The sequence below is a fragment of the Drosophila arizonae genome, chromosome X (assembly GCF_054131065.1).
Source record: "Drosophila arizonae isolate 15081-1271.41 chromosome X, UAZ_ARI_1.0, whole genome shotgun sequence".
Classification (NCBI taxonomy): domain Eukaryota; kingdom Metazoa; phylum Arthropoda; class Insecta; order Diptera; family Drosophilidae; genus Drosophila; species Drosophila arizonae.
The window spans coordinates 20,838,317-20,853,579 of record NC_142927.1 but is presented as its reverse complement, the minus strand read 5'-3'; the positions used below and the strand labels follow the sequence as shown (position 1 = coordinate 20,853,579).

General features: G+C 37.2%; 2 protein-coding genes across 3 annotated transcripts in view; both read right to left on the bottom strand.

The window, feature by feature from the left end:
* Window positions 1-354: 354 nt before the first annotated feature.
* Window positions 355-1,438, bottom strand: LOC108618656 (uncharacterized). Its single transcript, XM_018014747.2, has 3 exons — window positions 989-1,438; window positions 761-908; window positions 355-709 (listed from the first exon to the last, which is right to left on the bottom strand). The coding sequence occupies exons 1-3, from the start codon at window positions 1,386-1,388 to the stop codon at window positions 592-594; spliced, it is 666 nt and encodes a 221-aa protein (XP_017870236.1). The 5' UTR covers window positions 1,389-1,438; the 3' UTR covers window positions 355-591.
* Window positions 1,439-11,830: 10,392 nt separating this feature from the next.
* Window positions 11,831-15,263, bottom strand: part of RhoU (ras homolog family member U) — a 77,495-nt gene continuing 74,062 nt past the window's right edge. For both annotated transcript variants that reach the window (XM_089475502.1, XM_018015314.2), the window contains 3 exons: window positions 14,878-15,137; window positions 14,499-14,591; window positions 11,831-12,622 (listed from right to left, as the gene is read on the bottom strand). In XM_089475502.1, coding sequence (XP_089331628.1) covers window positions 12,518-12,622; window positions 14,499-14,591; window positions 14,878-15,137 — 458 coding nt within the window. In that variant the 3' untranslated portion in view covers window positions 11,831-12,517. The remainder of the gene's footprint in view (window positions 12,623-14,498; window positions 14,592-14,877; window positions 15,138-15,263) is intronic.

The following is a 15,263-nucleotide window of genomic DNA, read 5'->3' as shown; positions in this document are numbered from 1 at the left end:
TGTAGGAAGTTGGTAAGGGAAGTTCTTGGAAAAAATACTTTGATGAAATACTTAGAGGAAATACTTGTAAAAAGGGGTTAGAAACAAATACTTAAAGAAAATATTTATTAATATCTATATATTAATATTAATAAATTATTCTTTAATATATTTATTCTCTTCTATTCATTCCATAATATCACATCCTAATATTATTGTAACACGACAGACGGCTGTAAAATAAATGATTAGAAAAATAGAAATTAAGTTTAGTTTCTGCTATATACACGTTTTATACAATACCATATGAAATACTGTCTGCCATAATAAGGAAATATTGGTACGCTATCTATAGATAAGTAAATAAGTAATAAATTTAGTCATCTGCTAAGACCAGTAGCCTTAGCCACTGAATATATTTTTAAAATTGCAAAATTAATAATATAAAAAATTATATTGTAATTATAATTTAAATATTATCATTATGCATTATTTGTATATTTATATAATAAATAATAAAATAATAATAAATGTTCCAGAATTTGAAGCAAGCCAATCAAGGAACTGTTGTCAAAGTCAATCAGCAGTGGCTGCATCCATGGATCCGATGGATCAGCAGCAATCCTTGGGATTATGGGAGCCGAGATATGCTTTGCATATGGTGCAGTAGTGGTTCGTGTTGTAGCAGCTGTCCACCAAGTAGGGATAGAGACAGGCGCAGCAGCACCACCTAAGTGAAAGGCATAAATGAGATGCACAAAGTTGGGATTCAGGAACGTACCCAATGGAGCACAGCCAGAGCGCCCAGCAGTGGGTGCGGGTGCTGGGTGCGGTGCGGAGTAGAGTGCGCCCTTCTCGGCCGCAGGCGGGGCAAACAATCGGGCAGGAGCTGGCACCCAGTCGGGGCTGTGGCGCCAAGGCAAAGACGTCTGGACAAAGACCACCAGACCAGATCAGATCAGGTATAACTCAACTGGAAGTGGAGCTACAGCTCCATGTTAGTACTCACTGTGCGCCTGCTGCAGGCGAGGTCGTTCCCTGCGCGGCTCCTGCTGCCGCGACATGGCCGACACCTCGCCCCCATCCACGTGCGGCTCCTGCGGCGGCCGCTGGGAGCAGTGGGCGGCAGTCTCATCCAGCTGCTCCAGCAGCTGACTGCGCAGCAGGGCGGGTGCTGGGAGGCTGCAGCGACGATCGCCGCTGCTGCTCTGGCAGGAGGCGGCGGTCGGGTCGGGAGTGCCAGCCGAGAGCCGCAGAGTGTTTAGATTGCCCATGGCATCGTCGTAGGTCGGCGGCTGCTGCGGCTCCATGCAGCTCTCCCTGGGCTGCTCCATCGGCGTCTGGGCGCGCCACACCGGCTGGCTGGGGTCCTGGCCCTGGTAGAGCATGCGGTGCTTCTCCTCGGCCATGCTCGGCTGACGGCTATTGCCGGCCGTTTAGCTGGGCCCAAATGGATCGCGCTGCTTTTATCGTTAGCGTTGACTGCTGTTGGCCGATAGCAGAACAGCTGTCGATGAGTGGGGCGACGCGGCATGCATGTAGCTCAGTTGTTGTTACAGTTGCAGCGACGCCAGCTAATTGGGACTGAGGCGGGCTCACCTGGCTTTACCTGCCGCTGCTTGGCACGTTCGCATCCGTTCGTCGTCACACGTTCACGTTCACGTTACGTTACGTATGCGCCCCATCGACCGGACCAGTGAATATTGTCAGCATCCGTTTAATTTCCGGCTCATAACTTTTGCAATATGTTGCTCGACTGCTGCTGGCCGCACGGCATTCCTATTTGCTTGACCCTTGACATACGTCTGTCTGCCATGACGTCCCGTCCCGTTTACAGCGATGGCTCTAGGGCTGCAGTCTCAACATTCAAATCAATTTCAAATACATTATTCAGCTAACACTAATTGTGCAACGACGCAGTGCCCAGTTCCAACAGCGAGCTCTGATCACAATCAGTGGCAAATTAATTGGGGCTAATCGAGTGGACAATGCTCGCGTTAGTCCACAAAAGCAATTAGCCTGATGTCGAAGGTATTTAATTATATGACATTTTATGGGTAATTAAGTGCTTTATTTAAATTTGATTACGAACAACAAAAATCGAGAGACTTGATTTTAATCCTAGATCTATAGGAACTGTAGCCCAAAGGTCTGCTAGTACGGGAAAAAGGACCCGCAGAACTCGTTCAAGAACATTTTGGTATAGATTATATGGATAGTTTAGAATTAAAATTAAAATAAATAAAATAATGTATTGAGTTTCAACTGTGACAGTCACAGATTATAACTCTAACTTGCCTCAATATATGTATTCTTTGATCGATATCTTCCATTATATTAAAAAAATATTTAGCATTTCTGCATATATATTTATACTTAGATTAGGCTGCCTAAAAGTTAGCAGAAATTTTTTGTATAAAAAAAAAAATAAAAAAAATAATAATAATAATAAAAAAATATATTTAGTATTTATTTCTGTGAATATTAAGCTGCCTAAAAATTTATTATACATTTTTATTATTAAATTTATTATCAAATAAAAAATAGATAAAAATAACAGTAAATAAAAATATATTAAGTTTTTATATATATAATATATAATAATAAATAATAACAAATAATAATAAGCAAAAAATAAAAAATAAATGCAATATATAAATAGTTTAAATATTAATGTTAATAACTATTTTATCAAATAAATAATGATAATAATAAGTAAAACAAAGAAAAATAAATGAAAATATAAATAACAATTAATTAACAAATTAACAAAAAACCCTTATCTGTGGAGGTTTTATAAAAAATAAAAAATCAATTTAAAATAAGTTTGTTTTCTATTTTGCTGTTGCTATGCCGCAAATTGCTCCAGAGAGCCTGGGATAATGGGGGATAATAAGCTGCAAGAGCTCGACATGCTTGTTCATGTAAACGAGGCATTAGACGAAGCATTATTTCAGTATTGAGATGAAAATTAAGTGAAGAGCTCTGTGCGAGGGGGATGGGTATAGAAGGTATATGAGTTGTTGATGAGTTGAGTCCTCTTCAGTGGCGCAGTCTACTGGCAAGTAAATTAGATTGGGAGCAAAGATTATTTTTTTATTATTTATTATGTCTTCGTACAATTGTTAAAAATTGTTGCCATTCACTGACATATCTGACACATCTGAGCAATGGAAAGTATATTGAGTATATAACACATTATATACAGGGCTGTCCATATTTGACGGACCTTTTATCTTTTGACAGAATACGCTGTACAGGCTCAAGGCAGCCAGAGAGAGATGGCAACAAATCTACTTGAACTAAATTGAATGATTATTATCGTCAACATAAAAGATATTGCGTATTTTTTTTAATGTAATCCTCGAATACAGACAGCCTTGTAGGGTTGCCAGATGGATCTGTCGAATAAGGACAGCCCTGTATATATTTATTGTAACTATGTCTTTTACTCCCTGACTGCGATATATCTTGACAATTAGCTAAAAAAAAAAAAAAAAAAAAGAAAAAAAATTAAATTAAAAAAAAATGAAATAAAAATTAAAAACATAAAAAGATATATTTTTTAACATAAATAAAAATATATTAAAAATTAAAAATAAAAATAAAAATATAAAAAAAGTATAAAAAATAAAAATATAATAATATATATGTATATTATTATTTTTCTCAATTTTATATTTACTTTGTATTACTTATTCATCACATGATCAACTAATGATACGCTTGCATCTTCAATGCCTGACTATAAATCTGAAATTGTTGCTGCCATCCCTGGCAGCGCTGCAGCTGCCTCAACTGTCTCTGCAGCAGTTGCAGTCAGTCCGGTCATGTGGCACGGTTTGCTTTTTGGCTTTCGTGTTTATGTTTCGGTAAAGTTTTTCAATCTGTTTTGCGGGTCTCGGCACATGAACACTTCTAAGTGCCGGCTAGACTGGGCAGAGGTGCAGTTTCAAAAAGCCAAAATAGAGACAGAGAGAGAGAGAGAGAGAGAGAGAGAGAGAGAGAGAGAGAGAGCATAACTTAGTGCTCAAGTTGCCAACTGATTGAAGTTTCGTAGCCAGATTGCATTTAATCAACTTTAGCAACTCGTTTGCTGATTACTTTTGACGCATTTATGGAAATTTATGCATTTGGAAATTAAATAGGCAGAAACAACAACAGACACAGACACAAATGTACAGAAAAATATCTAATTTGCATGCGTTTTTGTATGACGACGCCTCGATCCCATCACATCTATAGCTTACTTATCATTGTGCATGTGTGTGTGAGTGGCTGTTTTATTTTATTTTATTTCGTTTTTTTTTGTGTCTGTTTTTCATATATTTTCACATTTTCATATGCCCCCAATGGCAATTGGGACATGCCTTTTTATTTCTCACTCGGCTTTGCATAAATTTCAAGTCCATTTGAAATTCATTTCTCGCTTTGATGTTTGCTTTATTGCATTCCGTTCGTCCCCCTTCCCATTCTCTTCTGGCTGACTGTGAAAACTACAAACATATATATATATAAAACTAAAGTCTTATCGATAAATGTGGCACTCGCACTGCCAACAACAAGTCCAAGGCGAGGAGCAAGGGCTGCGGCCGGCTTGTGCAAACAACAGCTGAGCCGTTGGGTATCGCATAGGAGACGCCACTTGAGAACATATTCCGATATCTGCAGACCATTTGTCAAAGATGTTTTCACGTCACGGATGTCACACCACACTAATGCGATGGAAATGTGTTTTCACTTTCCACGGCAACTTAAGCCGAGCCAAGTGGAATAAACAATTGCTGGCATATTCCGTATGGAAAGCTGATTTGCTATCAGTATCAATATTAGACTTGATAACAATCAAAATGATTCAAGTGTTGACCGTTGAGTGTTGGCAAACTCAAGGTATTTCCACTACTTTTGCAACTTTTCAATTAGTCTAGAGTGAAGCACGGTGCGCATTACTGACTGCAGAATGCTCGCCCACGTCTAAACGAAGTAAAGTTGGCATATATAATATATGACAATATATGATATATTGTATATCCATTTTGATTCAAAACTTTTTACGGAATCTGGAGTCGTTCGACTCGGTGATCTGCCAACACCGTAAGCTCATTGACTCTGCTAAATAAAGATAGTCTGTAGGAATAATCTGTTATTGTTGTAAAATCAATTATCAAATCATGTTGATTCTATAATGGAGAGCACAATCTATTTGTGCATTTTATCTGAAGAGTCGTTCGACTCAGTGATCTACCTACACCGTCAGCTCATTAACTCCGCTGTATAAGGTTGATCTGTAGGGATATTCTGTAATTGTTGCTGAATCCATTATAAAATCATATTGATTCTATAATCTAAAGCGCAATCTGTTTATGGATTTGATCTGCAGAGTCGATCGACTCGGTGATATACCAGCACCGTAAGCTCTAACTGTAAAAGCTGCTGTAAAAGCAAACCGAAAAGTCGTTCGACTCGGTGATCTACCTATACCGTAGGAATGTTGTAGAATCAATTATAAATGAAAATCATATTGATTCTATTGATTGATTTTTTTTATTTTTTCCACATCTATTTATAGATCTATTTGACTGACATAAATTGTGGATGTATTTATATCATGCAAAGCTATGTGACTCCAATGACCTTTTCTGAATTATGGCATACATTAAACAGAGCAAATATTTACTTTAACATAAATAGAAATACACTAATTGCCTTATTCTTTATTTATTTACTTAATAAAGGCTTTTCTTCAGTGGACGAGCATTGCACAGTCAGTTACGCCCGCCCTTGGCATTGTTAATTTCAAATTTGTGCAGTCTTTTCTTTCAGTCGACGCTCTCTTATTTATTGATCATTGCGGTTTGGGAGAAGTGTGTAAACAATAATTTGTTTAAGTGCAATTAGCGCAAAATGGATTTCGCTTGCGGAAGTGGATGAGACGAGGCAAAGGCAAGGAATAAAGGCAGCCATACTTACACACACACACACACACAAAACTGTTGAAGTATTTGCGGCCTGTTGAAAATCAACTAAATTTGTTTTCAGGAATGCGCCGCAGAATAAGAAGAACAAGAAGAAGAAGAAGAGGAAGAGGAAGAAGATGACTAACAGCAACAATGAAAACAACTGTGGAATTAAAACCAAAACACGTGGTTTTATCAAATATTTGAAATATACAAAAATTAATGTATATTCCTTTCGAAAGCTATTCAATTAGTACACATATAAATTTGTATATAAATATTTACAGATATATTCATAACAGATTTTTGTATCTGTGTGTCTATAAAAATGTGCTAAAAATCTTACAGTGAATTTTCCATCTTACATATTTTTATTTAGTGTATAAATTCTTTGCAATTTCACATATTGATTTATTAGCTTTAGCAAATTTTTACAGCTTTGTAACATTTTCGAGTTATGGGTAAACAGCCGCTCAGATCAAGAGTGCACGACTAGAAAATACCCTGTACAGCGCTGTTGTACCAAGAATTCAATCTTAAATTCAGTTCTGAAGATGTTATATAGCTAATGACATCATATACTTACCTTCTCATATAATCAAGCAAACAACCATATATTTCTCTCTCCCTCTATGCTGTTATTTTCTACAGAAATATGTTAAGTAACAAAATGTTAAAGTTCTGCCAAATCATTTGCTTAATTATGCCAAGATTTGAATTTGAAAATAGCTAAACAGATTTTCAAATCACAAACCTGCGCCAAGAGGCTGGCTGGCTTGTTAATTTGTTAAAAAATGTGTATGTATGTGTGTGTGTGCTGTCTGTGTACGTGAACGGAAGTAAGCACTAAAATAAGTAAATAAAAGTAAAGCGCGGCTGGGGGAAAAAAGTAAAGTAAATGTTCGTTCGTTCGTTCGTGTAAAATAGTTAAAGTTATGAGTCAAAGGAGCGAAGGAGCAAAAAGCGACTTACGCACACACACACACACACACACGCACACAGACCCAGACACTTGAAGTGCACAAAGTACAACAGTGTGTGTATGTATGTGTGTGTAAGTGTGAGTAATTCACATTTCAAGCACGTTTCGCTTTTATGCTCTTAAATGGCGAGTGTATCTGTGCGATGCCTTCTCCGTCTCAGCATCTCTCCTCTCTCTATCTCTCCTCTCTCGCTCTCTCGCTCGCTCCTCTCATCGCCCCTACGTGCCGTGCTGTGGCAAAACGATAATTTTGTTGATGATGCTATGATTATAAGTTTTAGTCCAAGACCCAAGTCGAACAATGGGCGACCGTCACCACCGCAATCAAGGGTTCAACTAGCGACGTTTACATGTGCGTCAGATTCCGCTGCTACTGCTGCTCCTTCAGCTTCAGCTTCAGCTTCTCGCATGTCTCTTGCTCGCAATAGTATCTGTATCTATTTCTAAGTAAATTACACACTCTACACACACACATAGCCATCCGAGAGACGGTCGAGCCATAGAGCCATGTTGTGTGGAGCCGGAACAGAACCCGGAGCAGGAGCAGGAGCAGGAGCCGGGGTCGCATCCTTTTCGCGTGAATGACCCACATAAATAGCCGCGTGCTGAAATCGGTCGTTTTGCTCGCTCCAACTGTTGGTTTTATGGACACGTAGCAAACAAAGAGTTGCTCCGCAACCAAAAAAAAAAAAAGGAAGAAAGCTGAAAACATTTTGTGAAAGGAAAAGAAAACTCTATTCAACTGGATTCCACGGCTGCCACTGATCACACTGCTGGGCGTGTAGTATTTTTCATTATAAATTCGAATTGATTTCGCCTCTCTCTCTCTCTCTCCCACTCTCTCTTCCGCATCGTTTTTTATACTTTTTTTATTTATTTTTTTTTTTTTTTCAATTTACTTTCATTTAACGTTACATTTCCGTATTTTCATTGTCTGGCTTCCACTTGTTTTGTGCTGTGTCAGTGAAATACGCTGAATACGCTCTGGCATTGCAGCCAGCACTCAATCACAGTGGGCGAGAATACAATTAAACATATGTACATCTAGCAAAACAGTTCTGTGTGTGTGTGCCAGTAGTTTATAAACGTTATTGAATGGCTTAAAAAATGTAATTTTGCTCATATTATGAATCCTCATTTTAGAGAGAGCAGTATTTAGAAACCTATTTTAGACATATTGCCTGAAGCTGATTTTAGATTTATCAGAAACGACTGTATTGAGTACACCAGCCAGCAGTTAGTCGAACATTGTAATAGATTAGCTTCGCCAGAGATTTATATTTGTAATACTATTTCGGTCATTCGTTTCGAATTTTTTTTTTTTTTTTGTTAGCAAAATTTTTTTGATATTTATATAAGTATATTTAAAAACAATTAAAATAAAATAAATTTAAAATAAAAATAAAAAAATATATAAATATTTTTTAATTTCTAGCCAAATAAAAACAATATAACAATAATGAAAAATTATTATTAATATCATTATATTAATTATATTAATATAATAATATAATTTTTTCCTTAAACAAAGCTTATATTAATATAATAATACAAATTTTTCCTTAAGCAAAGCTTATGCAAAAATATATTTTGAAAAGGTTTAATAGACAAAAGATAATTTATAGGAGTAAAAAATCAACTGGAGAAAAAATAATAACGAAAAATTAAATTTTTTGCTTTCGAATTACCTGATAACACAATCCATACCATCATAGCACGAATCTTGAAAACATTCAATCATTTCTCAGCACAGCGCCAATTCATTAGTAATGTATCAGTAAAGAACAATATATTGTATTAGAAAACGATGCGAACACGCTAACCTCTCTCCCTTTCTCTGATTCCCTCTCTCTCTCTCTCTCACTCTGACTCCCTCTCTCTCTCTCTGACTCCCACTCTCTCTCTCTCTCTCTGCGACTCCCTCTCTATCTCACTCCTTGTCGTATTTAGTACATCTTTCGATTTAGGCCAACGCTGCGTATGCGTAATTTTTTGCAATACTCAAAAAAAAAAATATATACAAAAAAAAAAAAAAATGTTTGCTTATTTATTGCACACATACGCATCGTCAGCGTCTGGTTGTGCTGCTGCTGGCCGCACTATAAATTTCCAACATGACACGAGCATGTTCTCTATTTGGGCTGCTGATTTATTTTTGAACTAATAAAGAGACGACGGCTGTGACTCGCCTCTGCAATGTCTCTGCAATATCGTTAAGTGGGTGGCCTGGACGGGCCCATGGCCGACAGCGTCCTCGATTGGCCGGGGCACAAATTATGGCCAGGCTATGCATTGAACATGCTCGTAGGCCCAATCATTTGACATGCGGCACAAGTCAACTCACACATGTTTGGCCAGCACAATTTGCAGACGGCATAAAATTGCCCTCAAAATTAATTCACTGCTGTGCAGACTGTGGAGAGAGAGCTAGGAACTGAGTGAAATTACTAGCGTGTAGTCAGCCAAAAGGTATATTTAGATATCCTATATATATAATACTATATCGCAATCAAATGTCTAGAAGACAAACATATACAAGTGACTTGCAACTACTCAGAGCCCTGCACTACTATTTGAATAATTAAGCTATATCACGCATGCTCCTGCCACGCCTCTTACTGCCTGCTGCATATATTTTCCTAAAATTATACCTTTTCTTATATTCTGCCTTTACTTTAAACTATACATTTACTTCAATCAAGCTACAACACATCCTCAGTTCCCACTTTCAATGTGTGTGTTCAGAGTTTTCAATATACATATGTATGTATGTATGTATTGAACATGGACGAAATTCTGATGATTTCATAGTTGGGACAAGTCAACTCAAACATGATTGCCCAGCACAATTTGCAGACGGAATAAAGTAGCTCTTTAAATAAGTTTACTCACATATTAAGCTACCCTCTATTCTGCGTATGCATGCGCTACATACTTCTATTTCAATAGAATATCATAATAAGAGCTCTACCTGCGTAAAATACAAAAGTCTTTTCAGTGGGAGAGCTCTACCTTAAAAGACCTTAAACTCTACCCTGAACTCTACTCTCTTATTGTTTCTTCGATATTAGACTGGAATTTGTCACGCCCCTTTTTAAAGAAACCAAAAAGTTATAACGATGTATTTAGAATAAATTCTCTCACAAATTCCATTAGCCTAAAGAGAGGATCTACTCTACATAGACAACATATATACATATATACAGTGAGTAACATTAATATTAGTTTTGTTTTTTTAACTTTTCTTCCGGTTTATCTTTGTTAGTTATGTTAAATATACTATATTGATATATACCTCATCGGAAAGGTTATTTTTCAATCGACAATTTAGCATTTACACTTTATTAATTTCAATTATAAACATTTAAATTTGACAAATAAAAAGAACGAATATTAAAGTTACTCACTGTATATATATTGCAATATGACAAATTGAGCTTGATAAATATTAAGCGTAATTTCTCGAGTAAACCTGAATGAATCAATTATTCAACTTGATTAACCCTGACTCTGCCACGCCCACTTTAGCCTGCTGCATTTTCCTAAAACTATTATAGCTTAAATGAGCATTTTCAGGGTTTTCCATTATATGCTGCTATTATTCATTTATTGTATACGCCTGACAGCGTGCTCAAATTCGAATAATGATTTAGTAATTTAAAATTATTTCGTACTCGACTCAAGCTGCAGTTGCAGTTGCTGTTGTTGTTGTTGCTGCTTCTACTCTGCTCTGTTGTGTTGCTGTTGTTGTTCAATGTTAGCTTTGACTGTTGCTGCTGCTGGCAGTTGTATTAACTGTTTGCTGTTAGGATTTGGCATACTCATGACCCGTGTCACCCCTGGCACCCATCCAGGCCACCCATGCCACACCTCTGGCACGTTCAGCCCGTGTCGAGACAATGTGCAAAATGTTTACACTGCACTTGGACGGCAGCTTGTTGTACTGTCACCGAAGTTGTTAACTGTCAGCCCGGCATTAATATTTCAATTTCGTAGCCCTTTACATGTAGCCAAACAACAAGAGCGAGTGAGTCAGACGGAGTGAGAGCGAGAGGAAGAGAGAGAGGGAGAGTGAGAGCTGTTCGTCTGTTGATGCAGCGTCCGCAATGACTGCCAACGTTTGTTGCAATCAAGGCATCAATGTCAACAGAACACTTGATGCCAAAAATGAAGATGCTTACTACATGCTGCATGTTGCATGCTACATGCTGCATGCTGCTTACTGCATGTAGACTGACGTTGCTGCCACGACAAAATTAATTTTACGTTTTCGGTGAAAGCTAAAAAACTTGACAAGCTCCGCTTAACTTTTCGCTCAAGTTTCATTGCAGCGGCTGGCGGCATGTGCATGTGTGTGCGGATTGTCTGCCTGTGTGTGTATATGAGTGGGTGTATAAATACATAGATGTGTGGGTGTCTGGCTGCGAGTGCGTATGTTTAGGTTTCCGTTAAGCACCACGCTCTTGTTTGTTTGTTTGTTCTTTCCTTTTTTTTATTCCAGAAGTCTACGCTAATGTTGTTTTTGTTGATTTTGCTCTTCCATTACACTGTTTAACAAAATTAAATAGAGCTCCAAAAAAATGATACGTGACTACGTGCCAGGCATATATGCTGGGTTAAAGGTCCAAGTCCAAGTACTAAAATTATGCATTAAATCAATCTTTAATTTGTTTTTTTTTTTTTATTCGCATTCATAATCAAGTTTTCGCTTGTCTTCAATTTCTTGTTGCCCACTTTTAATCTGCGTTTTGTATTTATAGTCTGAGCCTTGCGAATTCTGACGCATGTGAAAGACATTTCCATCAACCAAACGGAACTCGAGACACTGCTTTAACTTTTGATTAAGATAAGTTTAAGCATATGATATGATTTCGCTGGATAATTAATAGAATATTTAAAAAATAAAACAAACTTGTCTCTCTTTTTGTTTTTAAGTGTATATTGTATTTTGTTGCTTGTTGTTGCTTTTGCATATAGGGTTTTAAAACTTAATGCTTATATGGATGGAATGACGTAACACCAGTTGGGTTTGCTTCGTTTGCCAAGCCTTTCATGAACATGATTCAGCCGAGCATAAAAACTTCCAAAAATTTACTTAGACTACAACATTTAAGAACTATCATCAAAAGGCGAACAATGATCGCGAGAACTTGATAGCCTAAATAATTAATAATTATAATAATAATAATAATAATAAAAAAAAAATGTTTTTGTTTGCTATCAGATACAATTGTGTCCTAAGTGTACGAAATTTTGGAATAATAATATAACTTTGATGTATTTTATTTGATTATTATAATCGTTATCGTAATCGTTATCAATAGTTCAGTCAATGAGTGCGCGTGCCATAGTCAAATAGCACTGTCAAGCAAAAGTATAAATAAATATATATGAATATACTATATATGTAGATCGTTTATAATTAGTCGAGCAATAATTCTTAAGATGTAGAATTATATATGCATATAATAAATTTAAGAAAAATATTATTATTACTAGTGTTTTTTTTTTACTATCTTCATTTTGTTGAGTTTTTTTTCTCTTTTTCGAGTTGCAAATATATAAAGAAATATACGTTTGCGTAGCTCTCACTCTCCCATTAGGCAAGGCAAAAGAGCTTCTTCCAGAAGGGCGGCGTGGGCGGCAATGTTGTGGGCACCAAGCCCTCCCAGATGGCTGTATCAAAAACGTCTTTGACTTTATCCTGCAGCAGAGAAGAAAAAGAAAAGGATTTATAAATTTAAGTAAGACAAATAAAAAATATATGTAGGATTCTGAAAAATGATGACATCCCTGGCAAATGAACTAGAAATCATTTGTAGCGAGCGCAAGCATTAAGCTAGTTATTATGAACCGTTCGTAGAAAAGTAAAAGAGGAGTGTAGTAGTAGTGGTAATAGTAGTATTACTCAGAAGAATAGAAATGTGTAGAAGATGGAGAGTCGAAAAAATAAGATATGAGATAATAATGAAGAAACGACGTCGGCGAGTATTTTAAAGCGGAGAAAAAAGTTGATCACATAATTGAAATTAATTTTTAATAACAAAGTCATAAAATATAATAAAGTTGTAATTTATTAATAAGGGAAAGTATGAAGACTGACTCGAAATAAAATATGTAGGAGGCCTTTATTTCTTCACTTTATTTCTTCACTTAAAATCAAACTTAACTCTCTCAGCCTCTAATTCGTTCTGCCCATCTTTCTCTTCGTCTTCTATTGCTCATAATAGCATAACATAACTATCGATAAATTTGTATCTATCGATGCTAATTATAGTGCTAGTCCTTCAAATATTATACTGGCCTGCTACAAATGAAATTCCTGCATAAATTTACTGTAAAAGGTCTTATCTTATTTGAAATATCTACCCGCATCTGCTGCTTAATCTTCTTTGCTTTATTTGCTCGAATAAATTTCTTCCTCTACTCTTAAAAACATTCGCTGTGAGCATCGCTTGCGTTATATGTAGTTAAATATCGATAGCATTATGGTTAAGTATCGATAGTTAACTATAGTGCCATGCTAATTGATATAACAATCTACATTGTATTTAATTGGATTTGATACTGTTTTCTATATATTATTGAAAAGAAAACTTTAAATTGTAGAGGCAAGTCTGAAATAATCCAAAGATGCAATTCCGCTGCAGTTGCGCCTTATGCATTATACTAAATTAAATTTTCTGGCCTAACATGACGAATGCGTGTTCTAATTACGTATACGTAATATAAATAAAAATAGAAAATATATCCATATATATAATTACATATATGAAAAAAGTATGTCCAATTAAAATCATATTTTTTTTCTTGCGCTTATTTAAAAATGTAAAAAGAATTCCGCATGCGGCGACAGCGCAATTGTTGTATCTTTTTTTCTTCATTTTTTTTTTTTTTTTATTTATTTTTATTTTTTTTTTGTGCAGCAATGCGAGTAAATTTCCCTTGCGTGCTCGCAGTCAGCATTGGCGGCTTCTTGGGGACCACATAAAGGTGCGAGTGCATTGCACGGCCAATACAAAAAACGCTGCCATCCACTCGAAGGAAGTGGTGTGTTGGCAGTGGCAACGCAAGCGACAGAGCTTGAGCCACCAGAGGCAGCAGAGGCAGCAGAGTCAGCAGAGCCAGCAGAGTCAGGCAGTTGTTACTTTAGCAGTAACCAGCACGAACACCGCACAATTATGATTATTGTGTGCGTCTGTGTGTGTGTCTGTGTGTCTGTCTCTGCGTCTGCTTGTGGCTATGGGAAGCAAAGTGTGGCACATTACCTCAAAGGCAAATGTCAGCATTCAGCAGAATTTTCCGTTTTTAAGTGTTTGCATACAGACAGCGACAGCCCAAAGGATTTGTTGAATGTAAGCTGTTGTTGTTGTTGTTGTTGCTGTTGCGACTGTTGCTAGTGTGTTAGTGTTTTTTAGCCATTGCTGGTGCAATGACTTCGCAGACTTCGCCTGCTGCTGTTGCTTTAATTAATATGATGGCGGTTGAAATGCTTGGCCCAACGGCATCAACAATGGCCACAGCAATAACAACGTCAACAGCAACGGCAACAAGCATCTAAACATTTCATGTGAACTCACCTGTGTGGCTGAGGAAGTCTCGATGTATTTGGCACCAATTGTTGTTGCCAAATCCCAGGCGTCTGCATATGAAATTGGTTTCTCGCCATTTGTCTGCTCATCCATGGGAAAGCGGCACGCCCGAAGCACATATGAAATCAAATAAGAATATCATAAATATTTTAACAATTCGCTGTTCACACACACACACACACACACAGTTACACACACGTGCGCCTCACGCTGACAAATGAGAATGAAGTCAAGCATGAGCTAAGGCGCATAAATAAGCAAAATCAACACGCAGCAGCAGAAAAATATCAAAATAAATAAAAAGAGCACAACGGCTACGGGAGATGCGAAAGGCGAAAGGTGTAAGGGGGATGGGGCGAGAACTCACCTGCGATTTATTCAACACATTCAAATCGCTCCTCAGGTCGGCCTGGGTGCCAACCAAAATGAGCGCCGCCTTTGTTTTGGCAAATTTGGGAGCCCATTTCGATTTGATGGCCCCGAACGTTTCGGGCTTGACCACCGAGAAGCACAGCAGAAAGACATCGCTGTCGGGATAGCTCAGCTCGCGCAACGGATCCAGCGTATCCTGGCCGGCGGTATCACAGAGTGTCAAGTGCACTGGACTCTCGTTCACATTGACTTCGACTGAAATTGAATGAAAAAAAGAGACGAACATATAATATTAGAACAAGTGTTAAGAGAAAACGAGAAAGAAATAACTTTAGAAGGTAGTGTCCGCCAAGGACATAAATTATGATCGATAACTCAAAT

Bases quoted from the DNA above. Each gene is read 5' to 3' on its own strand.
- LOC108618656 (XM_018014747.2), bottom strand. From the start codon at position 1,388: ATGGCCGAGGAGAAGCACCGCATGCTCTACCAGGGCCAGGACCCCAGC. The intron at 909-988 runs GTGAGTACTAAC...GTCTTTGTCCAG, and splicing joins TCGCCTGCAGCAGGCGCACA to ACGTCTTTGCCTTGGCGCCA. The intron at 710-760 runs GTACGTTCCTGA...CCTTTCACTTAG, and splicing joins CTCTGGCTGTGCTCCATTGG to GTGGTGCTGCTGCGCCTGTC.